Here is a 21,588-nt window from a genome sequence, read left to right as displayed (position 1 = left end):
CTGCTACTGGCTTACTTGAAAGTGTTGTATCCCTAAAAATATGTCCAAGGCAAAAGGACTCCAGGAATTATACCATGAGTGGTGATGCCAGCTGATCACAGGGGCAGCCATCCCCTGACAAAGCTTGGTGCAGAGATCCCTGTCCTGACTCCAAGCAAACCACCTGCCAGCTGGACACTTTTTCCCCTCATCTGCTCCCTTTATCATCTCAGCATCTTTGCCCTGTGTTACACAAACATGCCAGCTTGCTCAGAGATAACTCCAACACCCCAATTGTAGACTTCTGCTGCACCACACAGACATGCTATTTGGTAGCCTCATTCTTCAAATAAATTAGTGCATTTGCATATGTTTAATCAGATTCAACAGCTGTTTGCAACATATACAAAAGCAATTACTATGAGGGAAGTAGTTCAACACCCCTCCTCCCTATCCATTCCCCTTCCTTTAGGTCTTCCTCCCCTCAAGTTTCACTTTTGGTGTACTGTGACTGCCTCCTTTATCTCCTCAGCAATCCTGTCTACACTTTTGATTTTAGATAGGCTGCCTCAAGAAATAAAAATAAAAATAAAAATAAAAATAAAAATAAAAATAAAAATAAAAATAAAAATAAAAATAAAAATAAAAATAAAAATAAAAATAAATCCAAGGCACATCATTGAAAAAGAAATGTACAAGGCAAGACGCTGTTAACTATGTAGCAAGAAATTCTTTGTAAAAAGTGCCATACAGTCTTCCTATATTAGAATAACATGTACTGGCAAAGGGCAGGGATGAGACTGTAGATTCTGTGAATTTTGACATCTCTCTAATGGTAAGTGACCTTTACTGCTCTTGTTTCATGCAGATCCCCTGCTGCAGAGATTACTGGCTTGGCAGCGTCCACTCCTGGCTTGGCAGCGTCCACTCCAGAGACTTCCAAGACCAATTTTCTCTCAGAGCTGCTTTCCTGGTGAGCAAACAYGGGGAAAAAAAATCACTACTGAATCTACTGTTGGCCTGGGTGATAGCCTGAAAATGATATTTTCTTGTTTGGTAGACTGAAATAGATGCCTTTTTCAGCCATATATTTGAAGATAGTTTGTTTCATAACAAGAAGTAAGTAGGGCAATTTCTTCAAGCTGAATGAAAGCTTTAACCATCTATATAAAACAAAATAGCAAAAATAAATAAATAAATAAATAAATAAATAAAAAGGAAAAGGTGGAAGCAACATTGTAAGCTGTCAGAAAATCTTGCTAGCTCAGTGCATCAAATAAAACTAGATGAATCACTGCAGACTCCCCAAAACTAGAACAAAAGGTGCATACATTGTCTTAGAAGTCAGGTAACACAAGAGATATTCCATTATATATATTTTTTCCCCATGAGACTGCTTAGGTTTCCCTCTAGTAAACTTCTCAGGCTGTACCCCTTCTTGTAGGAATGTGTCAGAGGTGGGTGTATCAGTGATAAAGGTCTGTGACTTAGCACTTGGCATGCTCATGTTTTCAGAGGGCTAACAAAAACATTGGGTTCTGAAGTATAAGGATGAGTGGGAAGTGAGAGAAATAAAAATGCATTTTATTACAGTTCAAAGGAAAGAAAAATGTCTCTCAACCTCTTTGTTCCAAACACTGCTTTGCAATACCTACAGGTTTAAAGTCCTTACCTGGGAGGTACCGCTCTGAAACATAAGCAAAACTGTTCTGCATTTTTATTTTTCTGTACAAAACTGGTCAAAAATAATGAAAGAAAGCTGTTCTTGCACAGTATGAGGCTGATTGTGCATATTACATATGGTACGGATAGATGGGTGAATAATCACTCCTCTGATTAACCAGGAAAAAAATAACTTGAAACAAACCAAAACAAAAAAAGTTGCTTTTTCTTCGGCAGAACTGAAAATAAAGAATTTTTAAAAGTCAAGACAGAAAAATTTGGGTTGAATGGATCCTTTCGGGTCCTTAAATAAATAAAAAAAAAATAAAAGATGAGTGGCCTGGGAGTGACGCTAAGTAGCACATGGCTCACTTASAGCCTCACATGGAGGGTTCACATGTACATCTCAACTGCTCATCAAAAGGGACACACACCTCAAAGGAGAAGGTCATGACCACATAATCATACTTCTTTTGGCCACCTTCATAAAATGCCTGCCATCATGAATGCTCACACAAGGAGATAGGACATCCTGAATCTRCTCTGTTTCTCAGATATTTCTTCACACAGCTCAGAACATGATCAGTAGAAAAGATGGCACAAAACAGCGACGTTGTTCAGGGCTGGCTCTCCAGAATTTGCTCTTTCTCCCCAAACTATGCAGACCACTGGCCTGAGTGGCCTGAACTGCAGATTCACAATCACCTCAAAGAGRAGAGGGAAAAGAATGCCCTGAATTAATTAGCTATAAAAATAAACCACAGCCACAACTCCTTTTGGCAGTGCTATGTACATAGCTTGGAATTCTTCTCTTTCTCTAGTCCAAGTGATCAAACCCAGAACAGCTTCACTGACCAGCCATCCACCCAGTGAAGCTGCATTCAGGAGGCATGTGCTCTGCTCAATGCAAGCCAGCCTGCCATACCACAGACCACAGCATTCTTGCCRCTGCTCCTCCTCCCTCGTTGCAGGGTGCAGGCTGAGAAGCTGGCTCGCCTTTCCCCCCTGCCTTACCTAGATTAAACAGATGGCAGAGGAACATAAAATAAAGAGAAAACACAAATGAGTGACTAGTTTTCCAAAAGGAGACAGAAAAAAAAAAAAAAAAAATCTCAACTTCAACACTAGAAGCAGCAAGGAATGCATAATTACTTTCCAGACATCATTCTTCCATATAAGCAACTACAGATATGTTCTGTTGCTACAGATATGATGACAATAAGTAGGGGAGGTGTCATTCAGGCAAGCTTGACAAACTGCAGAGGGCTGCACTCTAGTCCGACAAGGCAACTAGAAACAYGACAAATACGTAAAGGAGCAGACTAAGCCCACCTGTGCGGCAACCTTGCTTACCAGGGCCATTGTGCTGAGTGCTCTGCTCAGTTACCTGGCTGAGATTAAGGCTAGCTCTAGGAATGTAAACACTGGAACTCTTAAACTGGTGACATAAATAATAAAAACATCTAATGAAGGTCTACTATGCAACTTCTGTACCTTGAATTAGAGGCCAAAATGGACTTTTCTTTGCCACTCAGTAAGAAAACAGAGCTCCTGTGCTCAGACAAGAATTGATTGTTCACCTCTAGCTGGACTAGACGCACAGTGTTCTCCAAATGCTTCAAATTTGTTTCCTTCATATGTTCTATGGACATGCAAGGCATCTTCAAAAAAAGCATTGGGAAGAAAGATTTTAAGGACAGGACAACTAAGATTCAAACAAAAGCAATCTTATCTTTTTCTCAGCTGTTAGGACTATAGGRCTTGGCTCAGCAAAATATCTATTCCCTCATCAGATCTGGTAGGAGTTTACCTTCTTTATACAGATTCATTTACTCCAGAGGGATGTTTTTTCATTTTACTTGCATACAATGTGCTGGGTCACTGCTAATCTACCTGTCATTGGCACATCACTTAATTGGTATCTAGAGACAGAGACAGCCACATGGGGAAAATTTTTACAAGCTTATATGTAAAAATGCTGTTTTTCAAAAGCAATTTTAGCTCCCACGCAATGCTCATACTTATGACTACCTTACCCTTCTACAATTATTTTAGTCTTATCTCCATAAGTATCTAGCTAGCCCACACAGGAAGTGATTGTAAATACAGGATAGCTGAAAAGAGGCATAGGGCCTGCCTTTCATCAGTAAACTGGCTTACAAATCAGTTTGACCAAAAAACAAACAGATGAAATGTTTTATCATTGCAAGACCATCTGGAGACAGATTGAATAAGAGAAATTGTCAGGATGGTTCTCCATCACCTGCTCAGTTTTGCAATTACTTAATGGCACATAAGGAATCAAAAGGACAGTCTTGCAGGACTGCAGGAAAGCACTAATGTAGCTGTTTTACAGAGAGTGATTCAAATCACTTACATGAATTTTCCCCAAAAACTAACAAGGGAAGCCTACTGCAGAGGGGTGCAGGCCAACTCTCCTGCATCCCTTTCTAATCCTGAAAGTGGTTCAATTGCTTGCTTAGGACAGAAGGCCATGACTGAAYCAAATCCAACTTAGCAAAAGGAAATCCAGAATTAGTTCTGGATTTCTCCAAAGAGAAATAATCAACGGGTGTTGCCAGCCTTTCAACTTCTAATATTTATAAAACATATTTATAAAAAGCTTTTTTTAGCTAATGATCGACCCAGCAAGCTTGCACAAGTCACAGCCACATTTAGCAGAGGTTCCCCACGCTACTTGGRCAGGAAAGCCTCCAAACTTAGTTACTTGCAGTCCCACACAGCACACATACAGGATGGCTCTATGGGAGCCACCAGTGTGAAGGGCAAACCTTGCTGAGGGGCTGCTGCCTCCCTTAGAGCCACACTCCTTGGCTTGCCCAGAACCCCCTGAATCAGCCCAGACACCAGTTGCTGGGGATTTGAAGGACACCACATGCAACATCTAGGATTTTTAAACATTCGTTTTAAAACTGAGGGGTATATTTCCAGAAGGATGTCCTTACAGAACAAGTTATATGYCACCAAGAGGAGCCCCCTGCACAATTATCTTATAGTATGACATTAAAAACTTACTGTGGCAGTCCTCAATACTGCTGAGTTTCTGTGCTGTCAACCTTTAGAAAATCAGGCTATATAAGCTCATACTCTTTAGACCATAGAGAAGCATAAGGTTGTCTCTCCACTTATGCAAAAGGCCGACAAGTCATTGTAGCATCAAGAAAATCCACTTATTCCTACACAGTCACTCTGTGAAGTTACCCATGTCATCTTCCTTAATTCAAGAGCTCAAACGGAATAATCTTTCAAAAGCTATTTATCAGATTTCATTATCTCTAAATTGCTTTTCACTTACTTGCAATTAAGCACTAATATCCAAAGAGTAGAAATTTATAAGATAATCAACCACAATGAGTCTCAAATATGGCCAGCTGTTGAATATCACAAAAAAAACCCTAAGTTTCTCCCACAAACGGTTTCCTCTATGTATTTATAAAAGCTCAAGAAAAGAAGATTTGTTTAGCAGGGGTTGAACATTCACCAGATAATACTATAGGTGCTTGTTCCTTCTCTGGAAAGCAACAAGCTATAGACAAAAACATGTGCAACCTAGCAATTAGTGTGGAATCAGAAGGTCTTAAGGTGACACTGCCATGCTGAAAGAACTATTTTTATGCTAGTGTGAAGTGTATTGCAAGTTTAGAGAAAGGGACAGACAAAGGGAGACAAAATATGCATACTGTAATCTGCTCCTATAGAAGACAAAATTCCACTTAGAAATGTAAAATCTGCTTACATAAATAAGTAAAAATTATTTCATTTCCCTGTCCTTCACGGAATTAAATGCTAACCAAGCAATGCTAAAACCATGTTTTTAACAGCTCRATAGCATATTAACCATTGTTATGCTATTTTCCCCCCGCCGGCTGGGGGGGAAAAAATATAACAATTACATTGAGTTAGTGAACTGGGACTGAGGTGATGTACAACACATAAGCATTCTTTTAAACCACTCCAGCATAATACAAAAAAAAAAAAAGGTTTAATGATATTGAGACTCTTTTTTTATTTTTTCCTGTAATTATTTATTTCTCTACATGTGGCCTCCAGTGCAACACAAGTGCAGTTCACTCCAGAACTGGTCAAAGAAACCCCTCTCCGAGGGATGCATCTTGTAGATCTTACACACGCAAGAAATCAAATCAAGTCAAAAAAAACAAAAAAGAAACACACACAAGAAAGCAAATCAAATCAAAAATCAAATCAAGTCAAAAATCTTGTGAATGTGAGAATTACAAGCTCTGGTCTAAGAAGCAGGAAACTTGTGTTTACAATTACATTCTATAGAGAGCTTAGAAACCCTCTTTGAGAAGGGTGTAGGGTGGAACTGTACATCTCCAGAACATAACTGACAACTCATTTCATCATACCATGTAAGTATGCTTTTGCTTTCAGTATGGCCAAAAAGGAGTTGCACATTTTTCATGGAGACTGGCAGCAGTACAACTAGCATTTAAGTCCTATGCAGTTTTCTACAACAGCAACCACAGAAGAGCAGAATTTCAGCAGAAGTGATGCTCTCAGGCATCTCCCCTGTATGTGATATTTCAGTCAGACAATAAGTCAACCATTAGAAGCTTCAAAATATTCAACTGTGTCACCTTCGAGCCATCCAAGAGGAGGCTCTAGAATTAAAGTTATTTCATCTCCTGTTGATACCACAATATTCTCCTTTCATTTTTTTTCCCTCAACACCATGTCTCATACTTAGTTATATACAGACATGGATGCACTGACTTAATGACAGGCAAAAAGAAGCACTACACCCGCTCCCTGCAGATTAAAACTTTCAGAAGCATTTACATWGCTCAGCAGAGCTGATAGGGACCAGCCTAAAAGCAATATTAGTAATTACATGAGAATGAGCTGTATTAAACAGCTTCAAGAAGCAACAAAAATCTATTCAGAGTAAGCTTTCAGAAGGAGGGCTGACTCAGTGCCACAGAGCAAATTCTGGGGCTGTCCTTGGGGAGCATGAGAGCCTCCTCCTTGCCAGCACCGCTCAGCACCATGCACAGCTACATCAGCCCAGGCACCACTGCACTCTCCTCTACCACACAAACATGCTTCTCCCATCAGCAAGAGCAAGGAGAAAGATAGCCTCCTGTTTTGGAGGCAGAATTGGCACACAGAATTGGCCAGGAAAAGCTCTTCCTGGAGCCTAAGTTGTTGCTGATGATAAATGTGAAGTTCCTGTAAGTTTGAATCCATAGTCTTCTAGGATGACAACACTAAAGATTCCATGGARACTATGAATGTATTTTCTAAAGTGTTTTTGTCTTTCCAACAGGTAACTTCTAAGATAAAGATCACCTTTAAAAGGGAAGATGGATTTAATCAAYGCAACTGAACAAAACAGTACATCAGAAGAACTGTTCAAATGGATGACATCCAAGATTCTCATTTCTATTACCCTGTCTGTGCTTGCCCTAATGACAACAGCCATCAATTCCCTTGTGATGACTGCAATAATTGTGACAAGAAAGCTCCACCATCCTGCCAACTATTTAATCTGCTCTCTTGCAGTGACTGATTTCCTTGTGGCAGTCCTAGTGATGCCCTTCAGTATTGTCTACATTGTAAAGGAGACCTGGATCATGGGGCAAGTGGTGTGCGACATTTGGCTGAGCGTGGACATCACCTGCTGCACGTGTTCCATCTTGCATCTCTCTGCCATTGCTTTGGATCGGTACAGAGCAATCACAGATGCTGTGGAATACGCCAGGAAAAGGACACCAAAGCATGCTGGCATCATGATCGCAGTAGTATGGATCATATCCATTTTTATTTCCATGCCGCCTTTGTTTTGGCGGCACCAGACAGCCAGCAGGGATGACGAATGCATCATTAAACATGATCACATTGTTTTTACCATTTACTCTACATTTGGCGCCTTCTACATCCCACTGGCCTTGATTTTGATCCTTTATTACAAGATATACAAGGCAGCAAAGACGTTTCACAGAAGGAGCGTCAGTCGGATCGTAAGGGAAGAGGTAAATGGACAAGTCCTTCTGGAGGCAAATGAAAGAAGCACCAAACTTACTTCAATGCCCAGTATTATAGAGAAGACATCAGATCCTCTGGTGGACTGTGATAAAATCACCCTACGAAGCCCCAGGTCTGAATCTAAGCAAGATAAGTCCTGGAAAAAACAGAGAATCTCGAGCACAAGAGAGCGAAAGGCTGCAACTACTCTGGGTTTGATCTTGGGGGCATTTGTGATCTGCTGGCTCCCCTTTTTTGTAAAAGAAGTAGTTGTTAATACCTGTGAAAGATGTCACATCTCAGAAGACATGTCTAATTTCCTAGCATGGCTGGGATATATTAATTCCCTTATTAACCCTCTAATCTACACAATCTTTAATGAAGATTTCAAAAAAGCCTTTCAGAAGCTTGTACGATGTAGGCAATATCTTTAAGAGCTTTTATTCATATAAGGAGAATACACTCACTGTTTTTTGTTTTTTTTTTAAACCTGTGCAAATTTATAAGACTGAGATGATATTTGTTGTATTTAAGAGAAAGTGTTAAGACTCTGCAACTACATTATGACTTGTAACTTTTGTATCAGTAGTATTGGCAGGATAAATCGCCTAAGGCTTAAAGAAACATATCATCTGGGATCAGTTTGGCTCTGRAAGAGAAGGTAGTGTATACTTGTTGTGGCCCTCATCTAGCTGAGACTGCACAGCTGCCAAAATTTAACCGTACATTTATTTCCTTAAACTTGAAAGAAATACATACACTTTCAAAGTTACATAGAAATAYGAGTCTCCACAGAATCAGAGCCTTAAAAGTAAGAAGCACAGTCCTGAATTTTAGACAAAACAAAGAAACAAAATAGAAAATAAAACAAGCAATCCTTAGTCACCAATGACATTCTAAGTAAAATCTCACATACTTTGATACTCAATATAAATCAGATATAAAATACATCTTTGACTCCATTTTATTAGTTCAGCACAGGCCTGCATCACAGAGCCAAGCCATCCCTAACCAAAGGAAGGAGCTTTGAAGGTATCTTGTATCACTCTCCGTTGGTGAGCCAAGCGCAGCCCCAGCTCTGCCTCCTCCACAGGGACCTGCTCCTGCAGAGGAAGGCAGCTCTGCAGGATGTCCTTGCAGCCTCCAGCAGCAAGATGGGCATTCAGGGGGATTCAGGGTTTTGTAGAGAGTCAGTGTCCTGCACCCTGTGCCATTGCACACACAGGGTGGGCATGGATGTAGACCCAAGTGAAGCAGCCACACAGCTAGAGCACCCCCGATGGTTTGGTTGCATGTCTAGAGCTCCAAGGCACTGCTTCAGCAGTCAGAGGTTGTCAGAGCAGCTGGTGCACGTAAGTTTTCTCTATACTGCTTCAATTACCAGGGCTATGTACCCTCTTTTCAGCCACACAAGAAAGCAGAGGCCAACCACCATTTTGGGTCCCCTGAAAAGGCCCTGCAGCAACTTCTCCARTAAGGGCAGGGAGGTGATTCAGTCTGCAGGATATGCCTGACGAGGAACCTGTGGGGTGGATGAGCACTAGCTGGCACCTCCAGTCCATCTCACAGGGCTTCTAATCCCTATCCATGTTACCAGCACACTTGAAAGGACCTGGTTCCCACTACCGACTTGACTCAAAACAACCACAATGAATGAGGCCTTGTGGAGGGTGCCTGTAAGCCTCAGAGATGGCACCTTCGCCAGTCTTGATTTGCGTACTCTAGATGCCCAACCACAGCACTAAGACATGGGGAGGACAGTCCTTGACTCCAGACTAGCTGTGCATATTTGCTAACATCTGAGTGTATTAAAAGCTGRTATTAAATACCCAGGGGGTATTTACCCTCTCCCCTAGTGCAGATGAGTAACTAAGAGCCACAAAAAAATCCAGAGACACAATGCTTAAAAAAAAAGAATACTTTCACCAAGATTTTGCACTTTGCAGGATAAATGTATTTAGACTGTGTGTATGTATTCATTGCCGGCCACTCTATGCTATTTAACAGGCTCAGGGTGTCTATTAGCTAAAGCTAAAACTTCRCTGGCAGCAGCAGTGGTCTCCTGCAAAGAGGCTCTTACTCAGTATATGGGCTAGGAGCTTAGGGACAGCGCAAGGAAGATGAGATACCAGACAACTACATACACCCTTAGCTTGGGAAAACTATTGATAGTTTTTGCTTATTTTCTTTCAGAAGACTTTCAGAATTTTGAATTAGACAGGAAAATCCAGAAAGAAGCCATCACCACTGATTCTCTCTCCATCTCTTCCTCCCCTGTACTCCAAGCTCTAGAGTTTAATAATTTTGTATTTTGCCCACTAGTTACCATCTGACAAAACAGCAATCAGAGGCATTTCTTTCAAGATAATGGAATTTCAGACTTGATATATTTAACAAATTTGTTTCTGCCACTTGAAACTTATAGTATTCTGCTTTCGCATCAAGATGCAAATGAGATATTACTCAGAAGTACTAAAAAATGTGCATTTACTTTACTGTTGATTTTAACCCATCCTTGGATATGCCAGAAAACTTACTTGTCATACAATGTATCTCTAGCTCAACAGTAACACAGCACAGTAGGAAGCAGCAAAGTGGAATTCAGCTCATATTCAGAGTAACATAAAAAGTTGCTACCATTACAAGGTACAGCCTCTGCAGCCCCCATGACTTCAGCAATGGGAATAATACACAGAAAGAAAATCATTTTTTAAAAAATATCAGGAGAGCTCCYCTTCCTCTGGAAAGAGCTAATGGGACAGTTTTCTAATGGGACAAAGAAAGCTTCACTGAAACATAGTGGATGGAAGAGCTCCATTTCCCACATGCCAACATATAAGATTGGATGTCCATGTGAAAATTTGGTATCTAGGGGCAGGACTTCCTCTCTCACACTTTTTCCTTTATGATTGCTCAAGTGTAGAGCATACAGCTTTTCTTCTTACATATAACAGGTTTGACAACATCTCATGAAAGCTAATTGTAGTAAAAAATAATGGTTGGTTTGAGGAGAAAATATGCTCAAGATACTCATATTTAAATAATAATGGAGTAGGCTCAAAGAATGAAACAATATGTAGATAAACAGAAAATAGCTGTCATTTATGCACTGTTAACAGTATTATACTCTGAATCTAATTAAGCTGCTGAATATTTCTCAAGATGCAGGGTTGTTTCTTTTGTATCCTTTTCACTGAGCTGTATCTGCTCATCCTTCAACACCCCGGTGGTGGAAGACGCAATTACAAAATCTAAGTTAACAAGCAGATAGTTATCCTATTAAAAGCACTTGCAGGTTGTGGACCATGATTTATCGGTGTCTGATTGCATCTCATCACTCATTCTGTAAAAGGACCCACTGTGCCAAAGACTTTACCACACACCCCTACACAGTATCTTTTTGTGTCTAGCATTTATATCACATGATAGGTTGGAGAAATTTCCCCTTTTAATTGCCTAAAGGTTAAGATTTCTGTCAGATGTGCTTTTCCTTCCCCACAAAACACACAGGCACCCACTAAGGCAACTCACTGCTAAAATCTTGTCACAGAATTCAAGGGCTATGAGATAGAGTTTTATGCATGAGAGAGAAGATTGTTCACAGGTAATTCTTTGCCTGTTGGAGCTTATTCTCAGCAAAGAGAAAAATTTATATTCATTTGCTGACTGTACTTACCACRAGATTGTGTGCATGTGTGTGTTTGTGCATGCACATTTGTGAAGGAGGGTTTATAATCTCTGCTTTGCTCAAGGCTAGATCCCTATTACTACTACAGCTGCCCTTCCAATTGCAGTTTTCAGCCCACCCATCCATTAATTTAGATTTAACATCTAGCAAATTGGGTTTGGAACAGCTGACTTGCTCCCTCTTCAGCTTTTACAGAAAATGACTCCTGAAGCAGCTATGAACACTATATCTAACTCAGATGGATGATTTTTTTTGCTAACAGCAAGCAAATACACCTCAGTTTTCTTTGCTCTTTTTCTTTTCCCCCCTTTCTTCTTGCTAAGTASTTCACTGGTGTCCTTTCCTGTCGAGGACAGCACATCCCTAAAAAGGACATGGAGGCCRGCATATACTTTTGTTTTGGTGATGCAGTCACACTTGCTAATGCATGACTGCACCACTCAGCAATACTCACCTCCTCCAAATGCGCTTTTGGCAGTCCCTGTCTTCAGCTGATGCCTAATTATTCCCGGTGCCAGAGTGATACATAGAAATAATTGCACCAAATTATTTTCTCTAGTAGAAACAAATTCAGCACATTATTTCTAGACAAGTACACATTGCTATTTGGCCTTTGTATATCAGTTTTGCAGGGAATGGTGCTAGCTGTTGTCTCGGATATCGCTTTTCTGAAAAGTGCTGCAATGCTACAGGGATAGTACTTCCAATATCAGAACTCCTAAAAGTATTTCCTCCCTGAAAAATACTGAAATGAGTTAAGAAGATTTTTGTTTCTTTGAAAAAAGGTTTTTCATCTGCATTCTGCAGAGCCTAATACTCTACTCATGCTACTTTTTCTAATAAATCTTCCTTTCTAACAGGGAAGATTTAACTTCTAAAAACTTCTAAAAAACTAAAAGCAACCTTCAAGGGGAGAGACGCGGAAGTTGCTTACCTTGACTTCAAAGAGACTTTCCACACCCTCTCCCATAAYATCCTCACAGGAAAGCTCTGGAAGTGTGGGTTAGATGAGTGAATGGTGAAGTGGATTGAGAACTGGCTGGGTGGTTGGAGAACTCAGAGGGTGGTAATAAACTGGGCTGAGTCTAGTTGGAGGCCTGTGGCCAGTTGTGTCCCCCAGGAGTSAGTAATGGGCCCAGAGCAAGTTTGTGGATGATACCAAACTGAGTAGAATGGCCGATGCTCCAGAGGGCACGCATCAATACAAATTAGGGTTTGACCTGCTGGAAAGCAGCTCCGTGGAGAGGGATTGGGGTGTCGTGGTGGATAAAAAGTTARCCATGAGTCAGCAGTGTGCACTTGTGGCCAAGAAGGCCAATGGAGTCACAGAATGCTTAAGGTTGGAAGGGACCTCTAGAGGTCATCTAGTCCAACCCCCCTGCACACGCAGGGTCACCTAGAGCACGTGGCACAGGGCTGCATCCAAGCAGGTTTTAAAGATCTCCAATGAAGGAGATTCCACAACCTCTCTGGGCAGCCTGTGCCAGGACTCTGTCACCCTCACAGAAAAGAAWTTTTTTCCTTAAGTTTCAGTGGAACTTCTAATGTGTCAGTTTGTGGCCGTTTCCGTTAGTTCTATCGGTTACCACTACTGTAAAGAAGCCGGCCCCATTCTCACTCCCTCTCTTGAGGTATTTATAGACACTGATCAGATATCCTCTAAGCCTTCCCCTTTTCCAGGCTGAACAGGCCCAGCTCTCTCAGCCTTTGYTCATAGGGCAGATGTTCCAGGCCCCTGATCATCCTCGTAGCCCTGCGCTGGACTCTCTCCAGCAGCTCCACATCCCTCTTGTACTGGGGAGCCCACAACTGGACAGTCTCCAAGTGTGGCCTCCCCAGGGCTGTGTATAGGGGGAYGATCACYTCCCTYGACCTGCTGKAGACGCTCTTCTTAATGCACCCCAGGATCCCACCGGCCTTCTTGGCCACGAGGGCACACTGCTGYCTCATGGTCAACTTGTTGTCCACCATGACACYCAGGTCCCTCTCTGCAGAGTTGCTCTAAAGAAGGTCAGTCCCCAGCCTATACTGGTGTCTGAGGTTATTCCTCTCCAAGTGCGGGACCCTGCACTTGCCTTTGTTGAATTTTGTAAGGTTTCTTGCTGCCCRGTTGTCCAGTCTGTCCTGGCCTGCATCAGGAGGAGTGTTGCCAGCAGGTCGAGAGAGGGGATCCTGCCTCTCTATTCAGCTCTGGTGAGGCCCCACCTGGAATACTGGGTGCAGTTCTGGGATCCTCAGCACAAGAGGGATGTGGAGCTTCTAGAGAGGGTCCAACATAGAGCAACAAAAATGATCAAGGGACAGGAGCATCTATCTTATGAGGAAAGACTGAGCAAGCTGGGCCTGTTTGGCCTGGAGAAGACTGAGAGGAGATCTGATCAAAATGTATAAGTTCTCTAGAGGAGAATGTAGAGAGGAGGGGTCCAAACTCTTCTCCTTAGTGGCCAGTGATGGGACAAGGGGTAATAGGTATAAATTAAAACACAAGAAATTCCATCCTGATATGAGGAAGAACTTTACCGTGAKTGTGACAGAGCCCTGGAACAGGCTGCCCAGGGAGGTTGTGGAGTCCCCTTCGCTGGAGGTCTTCCAAACCCGCCTGGATGCCACCCTGCGCCACACTCTAGGTGWCCCTGCTTGAGCAGGGGAGTTGAACTATCTCTAGAGTTCCCTTCAACCTCAACCATTGTGTGATTCTGTGATTCTAGCATCAGGAAATTATTAAGGCTGGAGTTTCCTGGTGTCTTCTTCATGTTCAAATGAGTTTAATTATGAACTTTATTTTTCCATTTGTTTGTCTTTTCACTTTAAAACAAGATAGCTTCTATACAGCATAGTAATTTGTTTCTTTTTCTAAATTAAACTTTTTCTCTTCTTCCCATCCTGTCATTGATTTGAAACTAATTACAGGTTTTTTTATTATTAGGGCTTAAAGAAGAAAAACATGTTTAATGCTGCAAAAAGTTCTAACTTCTAAGATAAAGTTAGAAGAGCAATTAATTTTCCTTCCTTAGTTTAGATCATCATCGGTAGTCGATGTTTAATGCAATAGCTAACTCTGTTGGCAGCACTCCAAGATGCAAGAGCTGTGTCTAATTTGCATGACAGCAAGTGTCTGCTGAACACTCAGTTTTGGCTAAGCATGATTTCCTTTATTTTGCAGTACAGAGCTGCATGAAATAGTCACAGCCATGAGAAGAAATGAGCCAGTCTTGGGTACACTCCATTTTTTTTCTGAACTAGCAGTCATTGGAAGATACCTGATCCCCAAACACACACAATCAAATAGCAAGAGCAAAGCTGCATCTTTACACACAGCAAAAATAACCAAAAGTATATGTATCCATTTATTTTCTTGGAGGTAACTAGAAACCGGCACTAAAACAGGCTTTTTACACAGTCTCCCATTGCATCCTCATAGGCAAGCTCAGGAATTGTGGGTTAGATGAGCAGACATCGGCGCAGGCTGAAAACTGTCTGAATGGCAGAGCTCACAGGATTGTGATCATAGGTACTGAGTGTACCTGGAGAACTGCAGCTAGCGATGCCCACCAGAAGTCAGTATTGGGTCCAATCCTGTTCCATTTATTCATCAATGACCTGGAGGAAGGCATAGAGTGCACCCTCAGCAAGTTTGCTGAAGATACAAAGCTGGTGCTGGACCATAGCAGTGCTATGAAAATAGTCTGTGGTTCAGGCACTGCTACCAAAACTGTGCTTTCAGAGGCAAACACCAGCATTTAGTCCCTTTTCCTGATGCTCAGGAACTTGGGAGACACAGCCATAGGGGAGTTAGGAGAAACTTAGCTCTGCAACAATCACCTTCACTGACTGTTGTTGTTGTTGTTTGCTTCTGTAATTACAAAACCAATTACAGCACATTTTTTCCTAAAAATATTGCCGAGATTCAATGAGGCTTTACAATGTCAGATATATAGACAAAGGGGAAGAGAGCTCTGCTAGGAGGCATCAGAGAGAGGCAAAACAGAAAAGGGCATGCAGGATTAGGGGAGACAAAGGCTCAACAGCTTTATAATCCATTCGCTCAACTGCTCCTTTGTTCTTTTACTGCAGAAGAAGAGCAAAAAGCAATAGAAAAGCTCCATGCTCTAAACCTACAAAAAAGATAATAATAATAATAAAAACACATTTAGATTCAACAGAAGAAAAATCAAGTAGCACTTCTCTGAACCATCCGTTCTACTCACTCCACTCCATGATCTAACTTTTCTTACAACATAATACACACAACGCATGAAGAATAAGAGCTCTTTCAACAGAAGATCAGACAATATATTTTGTATAACTGGACAAAATAGCTCATTTAAAGATCCTTTAAGAGGATAAGGCAGACTACAAAGCCATACCAGTTCTGTCCTCTCTTATCCTTTGCTTTTAAGGAAACTGATGGAGGAGACACATTTTACAGACTAATGGGCAGGCAAGGAAACAGAGCCCAGATCAAAGAACTGCCTGAGAGAAAAGCCAGAGCAGCAAAGCAGGCTTTTGCTGAGTACTGGAGTTGGTCCCCTTGCCTCCTGTAGAGCACTTCATTCCCAAAACAAACCAAAACTGGAAGTCCGACCATGAGGTGGAATATGGAGCAATTTACACCAGGCCATCACCCACTGCTGAAAAGCAGCCAAAGAGCTGGCAGATGCACTGCACAGTCCAGAACATGGAACATATACAGACTACCCTGCAGGGTGCCTTAGGAGGCTTTGGCATGCTGCTCTAAGTGAGAAACTCTCAAAGGGCAGAGCAGATTGACCTCAGCARCAGCTGAACATGGCATGAAGCATGCAACAGGAAGCCACACCTGCACCACACAATTTCCACCTGCAACATCCACATGGGCACAAGGCTGTGTTTCGCAGTGCAGTCATGCTCCTCCATATCTGCAAAGGCACAAAAGAGAAAATCTAGAGCCAAAATCTGACAGGCATGGTGGCAGCTTGCTCACCTGCTCAGGGAGCACCAGAGCTCTCACTGGTCTGAGCCAGTCTGAAGAACCTAGTGTACATTTATTAAACAGAAATCACATATTGTACAAACAAGGGATTTTGAAATTATATAGGAGAAACAGGAGACAATTTTTAAATTGTTCATCCCAGGCCACTCATACCTAAGGAGACTTGCTGCAAAGTTAGAATTATAGTCATTGCCTGCACACCAGAAATTGGAGCCATACTTCAGAGCAGTTTGTTCATATGTCTGCAATGAGAGAAACCATGCTGAAAATAACTCCCTTTTYTCTGTACTGAGGTCTCACAGGCAGGTAGCTCTACTGATTATAACTGCCATAAAGGATGGGGTTTGGAGAGGGATTACAAAACCCGCTCACGAACAAAGCCTTTGGAGGCAAAAATAACCTCTTAAACAACATCCCCATGAATAACAGCACTTCAGAACTGCCACACATACATAAAACACCTATATTCCATAGGTGTAAACACCCGTATTGAGAAGACACAGTTGGATAAGCACTCCACAGATGTATAGGATGCTATACGAACAAGATCAGCCCCTCTTCTCTCTCCCACTCCCCAAGACACAAAGATCACTGCCCATCCATCCTCAGTGGCTGCYCCAGGGCACCAAGGGTGCCTAGCCAGATTTGCCAGCCCTCCAACTGCTCCAGGCRTTGCTGTGGGACAGTAGCAGCACTGGAATTAGGAGCAAGGAGAAAATATCCCTTAGCAAGTCTGCAGGACCCTCACCCAAGGCAACAGGGCAAGGGACATCATTCCAAATACACCAAAATGGATCACAAAGCTGTTAAAAACACTTCCAAAGTGCAAACATGAAAAAAAAAGCCCTTATAATCAATAAAATAGACATAAATTTGGTCCCACAACACTTACAGCTTGCAGCCTCCCCAACATGGCACAATGCTGTTTCATTTCAGGGCATCTGCTCTTGGTTTTGTTAGGGGGATTAAATGGCACCACCTGCCCCCATCTCCTTTCCCATGTTTAGCCAGGAGGACCAATGTCCTGGGACCTAGGACCGGCTCACTAACCTTCCTTTGTGCTCTACCTCACTTGAAGTATTTTCATCACACACCTCCCTTAGTGTCCCAAAGGGAAAACACAACCTGTGATAAGAACTCATTTCTCTGAAAAAAACACTATTCTCTCAATTGCTCCATGAATTTCAGCACTGTATGCGGTGCAGCCCCTTGTCCACGCAAGGCCCATGCTTTCCCCCCTCCCCAGCTGCAACAGYGTCTACATGGTGCATCCTTTGAAGAGGACTTTTTCCTAGCAGCAGTAAGAGTGGAAGAGCTTGAAAAGATGGGAAACCTTCAGCATAGCATCCATCCCTGCAGGAAATAATGGTYGTCAGCTGCACAGAGCACATATGTTTGTCTACCTGCACTCATAACTGGGAAAATACCCTGAAAATAACACACATATACAGCTATTTAAAAATGAAAACTGCATGGATGGGAGAAGGGAACAGAATGACTCCTTTGAGAGCCATGTTAATACTATCTTTTGCAGCATGAGACTTTTAGACTGCCAGAGGCTAAACACTGGAGTTCTCCTATGAAAGAGATGGAGACATGACATTTGGTCCCTCTCAGTGCTGCTTCAAGTTTGAAGTAATTTATTTCTATATAACTTTTTTTTTTTAGTTGAATGAAGCTCTAGGGTATTTCAGTTGAAGTTCACAAGTCTGAAGAGTTCAACAACCTTCCTGAGTCCTCCCAAGCTTAGGTCAAAAAGACTGTCTTTTGAAATGATGTGGAGAAACTTATACACAGTATGAAAAACAAGTGCAGGGAGAGAAAAAAAAAAAAAAAAAAAAAGAAGAAAACATCAGATCACCATTCATCAGCTTCCCTGATAAATTATGATAGTATAGGTCTCAGTGGTAAATTAAAAGTCTGTAGGATAATTTCCATAGAAGTTATTTCCTTTCCATGGTATGGTATTATTTTTATTTCAGTTATTAAACTCTACGGAGTCAGTAGGAATGGCAAGTACATACAAAATAAAAGCTTAGCTTGCCATTCAAGAAAGCTACAACATTAAGCATAATGGCTACTTTTGATTCAGCCTTTCTGTGGTTACTAGACTACAGTCTSCATTCACAGTTGCTATTCACCACCTTGTGTTACTGCACTATGAAAAGTGACCAAAACTTCCTTGTTTCCAAAGGCTGTAACTCCTCTTACGTGTACTGGTGTAAAGGAGAATGTACAATGGAAAACAATGGAGAACCAGGCTCTGAAACTCTGTATTGCCCCAGTAACTGGAATCCCTCTCTTGGGAGGAATGATTCATGTTCCATCACAATCAGAGTCYCATTACCTCCGTATATTTTTACATTCTACCAAGAGGGTCCTTGTGTTTGGTGATATTCTCAGCAGCAGGTTATGAATCATCCAGGTTCATAGAGCAATGAGCACATGAGAGAAACACATTCATAAAAATAGCAGTCCATGAGCTTGAAAGACTGTGTGTTCCCTTGGTGCTGGCTKGCTGAGCTGCAGCTAGAGTACGTGTTTCTGAGCTGATTAAAGAACAGATGGATGTACAGTTATAGACCAAGAGGTACCCTCCATCAATAAATATTGTCTATCTGTGCTAACTGCCTGACACTCAGCAACACACTCATGGCATAGTTGTAGGGCTTTTGTGACTTGTKCTCTATAGAGTGGGAGGCAGACAGATAAAAAGAATACAAAGTGAAGAAAATAGATGCATTTAACTCCAGCAGCAACATGGAGACAAGAAGGAGGAAGTGTTGGAGGGAACACATCTCTCCGCTATACTCCTGTCATGAGATCACACTGGGGAAGGAGAGAAAGAAATAAACTGAATAGTTTCCAATGTGACAGAGACAGCAACTGAAAGAGGTCCCGTCTGGGGCTCACTAAGCCAGCTTTAAAACCAAAGAATTGCAACCATAAAAAATATACTACTAATAAAAAAATAAATCCATGGAAGTGGATATAATATCAGTGCAAGTTGCAGTTAATGAACAGAGAAATTTAAGTCTGTACAGAGTTTCCCAGAACTCAGAAAAAGTGGAAAAAGAAAAAACTATAGGCCACAAAAATAGCTGTACACAAACAGCAAGCAGAAATTTCTCAAACCATCCTTCCCAGATTTAGAAGCTATCAAATTTTAAGGACAAGTGGCCAAAGATTTTCTGAGCAAGAAGAGACTTCAGGAACTAGAAAGACTTTTCCAAATTCCCTAGCATTTCTCTTGCCTAGCAATTATCTCTCCTGCATTGCCTAATTGTTGATTTATATATGACTGAGTTGGCCCTTGCTAGACGTTCAGTTCCCTTCTCGCTACTGAAAAAGTGAATCTAGAACTACTTATGCTTTTCACTTGCAGCTTGATTTTTTTTTAATATAGGCAGCACAAGAGCTACTTGAGCTACTCTGTGAAGTGGAAAGGAAAGATGACAGATTTTCTGACTCGTATGCTTCTGTCAACATCTCTTCCCCTTTTTTTCTGTCCCATATGTTCTCTTTCACTCCCATACAAATGAAAAGTCACCAGACATGGAAAGTTTTTTTTCCTTTTACAAGTTCTATTGAATTCTAAGAAGAAGAAAAATCAAACAAAAGATTACTTCAAATCTTTCACATAAAGTGTGAGGCCATTTAGAGTTACTTGTGCTGCATTTTCAAGGGAATATATAGTCATGGTATGCTACCATCTCATTTCCTTATCTTGCAGGACAGTATCACTGTGAATGAAGTAGGGCTCAGATACTTACAAATATTTAGACATCAAAAAGACGAACTGCTCCTAAAAAGCTAAGTCACATTTACAGTTATTTTAGGGAACTGTGCAAACTATGCCGTCAGATTTGGCAAGGTCATAAGATGGTGCAGTGGTACAAACCCCATCTTCCTCAAGAGTCTAGTAAAATGTGGATAGGAGGTGTATTTTTGTTTGTTTGTTTTGGGKTTTTTTTTTTGTTCAAAACAGTGCTCTTCACTATATTTAACATTAGTTTGATGCAGCAGTGTCACAAAGACTACTTCTACCTGCAACATTTTTATATACAATTGGCAAATACAATGTACATTCCTTCCCCATTTTCCCCTACCCAAAAACATTTGTTTTTGTCACTACAGGACAAACCCAGGCACATGTTCTAGCACAKAAGGTCACTTTGCTCAGACATATCTGTCACACTTTCATTGCTGATGACACAGGCAAGGAGACATAATGATATCATCATCTCATTTTGTATCTGTAATTTCCCTAAATGACATCTCCTCTGCATTGAGAAGGCATATATCAAAGTCCTAAGATCAAGTAAAAAGTGAGCTGGTGATCTAAGGTCAAGGGCAATGGCTTCCCCAGACCTGGGAAAAGGAAATGAAGATTCATGGTGGGCCAAAGAGCTGACCTGGCTTAAGGCACCCCCAAAAGGAGCAAAATCCAAAATCCAGCCTTGCCAAGAACTCCTTTCCAACAGGCCTCCCTCTGTTTAGCCTAACCTGCAGCTGCAGAATAATAAATAATATTGAAGCAGCATGCCAGCTTTCAATTCTGCAGTCCTGAGGCCACTGTGAGCAATAAAAACTCAGCCCACGCACACAGCTGGGGAAGCTGCCAGGTCTTATATCCCTATGATGTTTCCACTTCAGCCTCCTGTGAAGGCTGCTGTCACTGAGCTCTTTTAAGATACTTTTGTGCCTTTGGAGGACTTCTTTATTAAAAAAAAAAAAACCCACTGGTCAAGTGCATGGCTTTCCATTTCCTTAACATCACATTGTTGTAACAACACAGAGAAGGAGAGCATGAAGTACCAGACAGCCCTGGTCTTTGTTGTCAGGAAGAGGGAATTTGCAAAAGGAACCGTTGTCTCCTGTATGCTATTTCCAGACCTGAGACATCCAGAGTTAGTTCATCATCTTAGTCATCACTTGCTAGCAGATCCTATATGGTGTGGAATTGAAATCATCTGGCTATCTTCTAGCCGCATGGTAGCTTTGTATACAAAAAACAACACTGTGCTCCCTTTAAAAGGAGACTTTGGAATTTTTCAGTGGCTCTAGCTTTTCTCTGCTGGCTTTCATCAGCCATGTGAGTTCAAATTACAGGCTGAGGTACAACATACTTGCAGCTAGCATTGGTTCTGTATTACAAACTGCCAGGAAAAAAAGCATTTAGACTCTCCAGCAATTGCATAGAAATAGCAGCTTTGGAATGCATATCAGTTATCAAAAACAATGTGCTATTTCCTCAGCCAAAAGGTTCTTGTCAGTC

At 41.5% G+C, this 21,588-nt stretch overlaps 1 protein-coding gene across 1 annotated transcript; it reads left to right on the top strand.

Moving 5' to 3' along the window:
* The first annotated feature begins 864 nt into the window (after nucleotides 1–864).
* HTR1F (5-hydroxytryptamine receptor 1F) lies at nucleotides 865–8,435 on the top strand. The gene is made up of 2 exons (XM_026040477.1): nucleotides 865–952; nucleotides 6,953–8,435. The coding sequence occupies exon 2, from the start codon at nucleotides 6,990–6,992 to the stop codon at nucleotides 8,082–8,084; it is 1,095 nt and encodes a 364-aa protein (XP_025896262.1). The 5' UTR covers nucleotides 865–952; nucleotides 6,953–6,989; the 3' UTR covers nucleotides 8,085–8,435.
* The last annotated feature ends 13,153 nt before the right edge of the window (nucleotides 8,436–21,588 follow it).

This window comes from Nothoprocta perdicaria, unplaced genomic scaffold, assembly GCF_003342845.1.
Source record: "Nothoprocta perdicaria isolate Ctin4 unplaced genomic scaffold, notPer1 scaffold_100, whole genome shotgun sequence".
NCBI lineage: Eukaryota > Metazoa > Chordata > Aves > Tinamiformes > Tinamidae > Nothoprocta > Nothoprocta perdicaria.
The sequence above is the reverse complement of the archived record's forward strand: the minus strand, read 5'-3'. Positions and strand labels throughout refer to the sequence as shown.